The 1,496-nt window shown below is 31.0% G+C and overlaps 1 protein-coding gene across 1 annotated transcript in view; it reads right to left on the bottom strand.

Moving 5' to 3' along the window:
• Window positions 1–381: 381 nt before the first annotated feature.
• The window catches only part of LOC109590318 (uncharacterized), a 1,783-nt gene continuing 668 nt past the window's right edge, over window positions 382–1,496 (bottom strand). The window contains exons 2-5 of the mRNA XM_020006236.1: window positions 737–964; window positions 610–672; window positions 479–550; window positions 382–431 (exon numbers count right to left, since the gene is read on the bottom strand). Of these exons, the coding sequence (XP_019861795.1) occupies window positions 382–431; window positions 479–550; window positions 610–672; window positions 737–857 (306 nt within the window). The 5' untranslated portion in view covers window positions 858–964. The remainder of the gene's footprint in view (window positions 432–478; window positions 551–609; window positions 673–736; window positions 965–1,496) is intronic.

Raw genomic sequence — 1,496 nt, 5'->3', positions numbered from 1 at the left:
GGGACTTTCATCCAATTTCGGAGCAATTTCAAAAAATTTTTTTAAATCTAATTTTAATCGGAATAAGCTGAAACTTTCTACACAACACAAGTACATGAATAGGCATCAGGGAAAATTATAACAATGGAAATTTTTTACTTTTTAATTTTAACAAAATTTGACTCGAGACGCTGTACTATAGTACAGGGAATTTTGTCCAAATTTAGAGTAACTTCAAAAATTCGTAAAAGAATTTAAATTTGATTAAAATTGGCTCAAACGTTCTACGCAACATATGAACAAGTATACGCATCAAAAAATTATAAAAATGAAAAAATCTCTACTTTTCATTTTTTGCAAAGTTGACCGGAGACTACATGTACATTACTAATAGTAAAGGGACTAACCTTGTGATGGTACAAGATAGTTGAACTGAATTTCTTTGTCAAGAGCTAAAGTATAAAAGTGATAATAAATAAATAAATAAATAATTACATACTTGTTTGTGTTGTTTGTATTTCTTTGTTTTCAGTTTCAATTTGAGTCTCAACTTCATCATTTGAATCTTTCACTAAAAAATAATGATAATTAATAAACATGTCAACAGTAGCTTCACAAACAATAACATACCATTAATATCATATTCTTCATCATTATTCATTGTATGTTGTCCAGTAGGTAATTCATGTAAACCTACAGTGAATGACAATGTACAGTACATGAATACAATTAATATATACCAATCACTAATCCTTACCTTCCAGTATATCATCTCTATCCATTCTTTTCAATGAGTCCTTCAGTTCAGTTATTGTTCTATCCTTCTCATGACACCAGGTCTCAAGTACATGAGTTAATCTTGAATCAACTGGTGTCATCTCTTTGATTTCAGTTAACACTGATTCCTTCACTTCAAGACACTGTCCAATGTGATACCAGTCATCTTCAACTGGTTCAAGTATCACTGATATTTGGGATATGTCATCTACCGTAGATCGGGAAATTTTTGTGTTAAAAATAATTGGTGTGAAATTTTTTCATGGTGTTTTATTTTCGTTGGTTGACCCATCCACGAAATTTTTTTAACACGAAAAATTTTGGATGCGTTATAAACAGGACACGTGGCTACTAACTCCTGACAATGGTGGACTGCTATTCGATGGAAGTTGCTCATGATAGCACTGAAACTGACAAGGAGCCTCTTGGATGAGAGCTTCAGGCCTTCATTGGGCTTTAAGAAGAGCCTCATGCCAGCCGTGCATGCACTACTGCACGTTAGAATAGACTAATTTCGGTAATCTATTTATTCACTGTAGAAAATATTTCGTGTGTCAAAATTTCGTGGGTCACTTCAACCACGAAAATATTTTAACAACGAAAATTTCCCGATAGTATAACAATAAAAATAATAATAATAACAATAATAAAATTAATAATTTCTTTAAAATTATATACATGTACATGTAGCACGTAATTTAAAGGAAAAATTTTGTTTAATTTGATAGACATTTACCAAA

The sequence above is a fragment of the Amphimedon queenslandica genome, unplaced genomic scaffold (assembly GCF_000090795.2).
Source record: "Amphimedon queenslandica unplaced genomic scaffold, v1.1 AMPQUscaffold_10220, whole genome shotgun sequence".
NCBI classification, from domain to species: Eukaryota; Metazoa; Porifera; class Demospongiae; order Haplosclerida; family Niphatidae; genus Amphimedon; species Amphimedon queenslandica.
The sequence above is the reverse complement of the archived record's forward strand: the minus strand, read 5'-3'. Positions and strand labels throughout refer to the sequence as shown.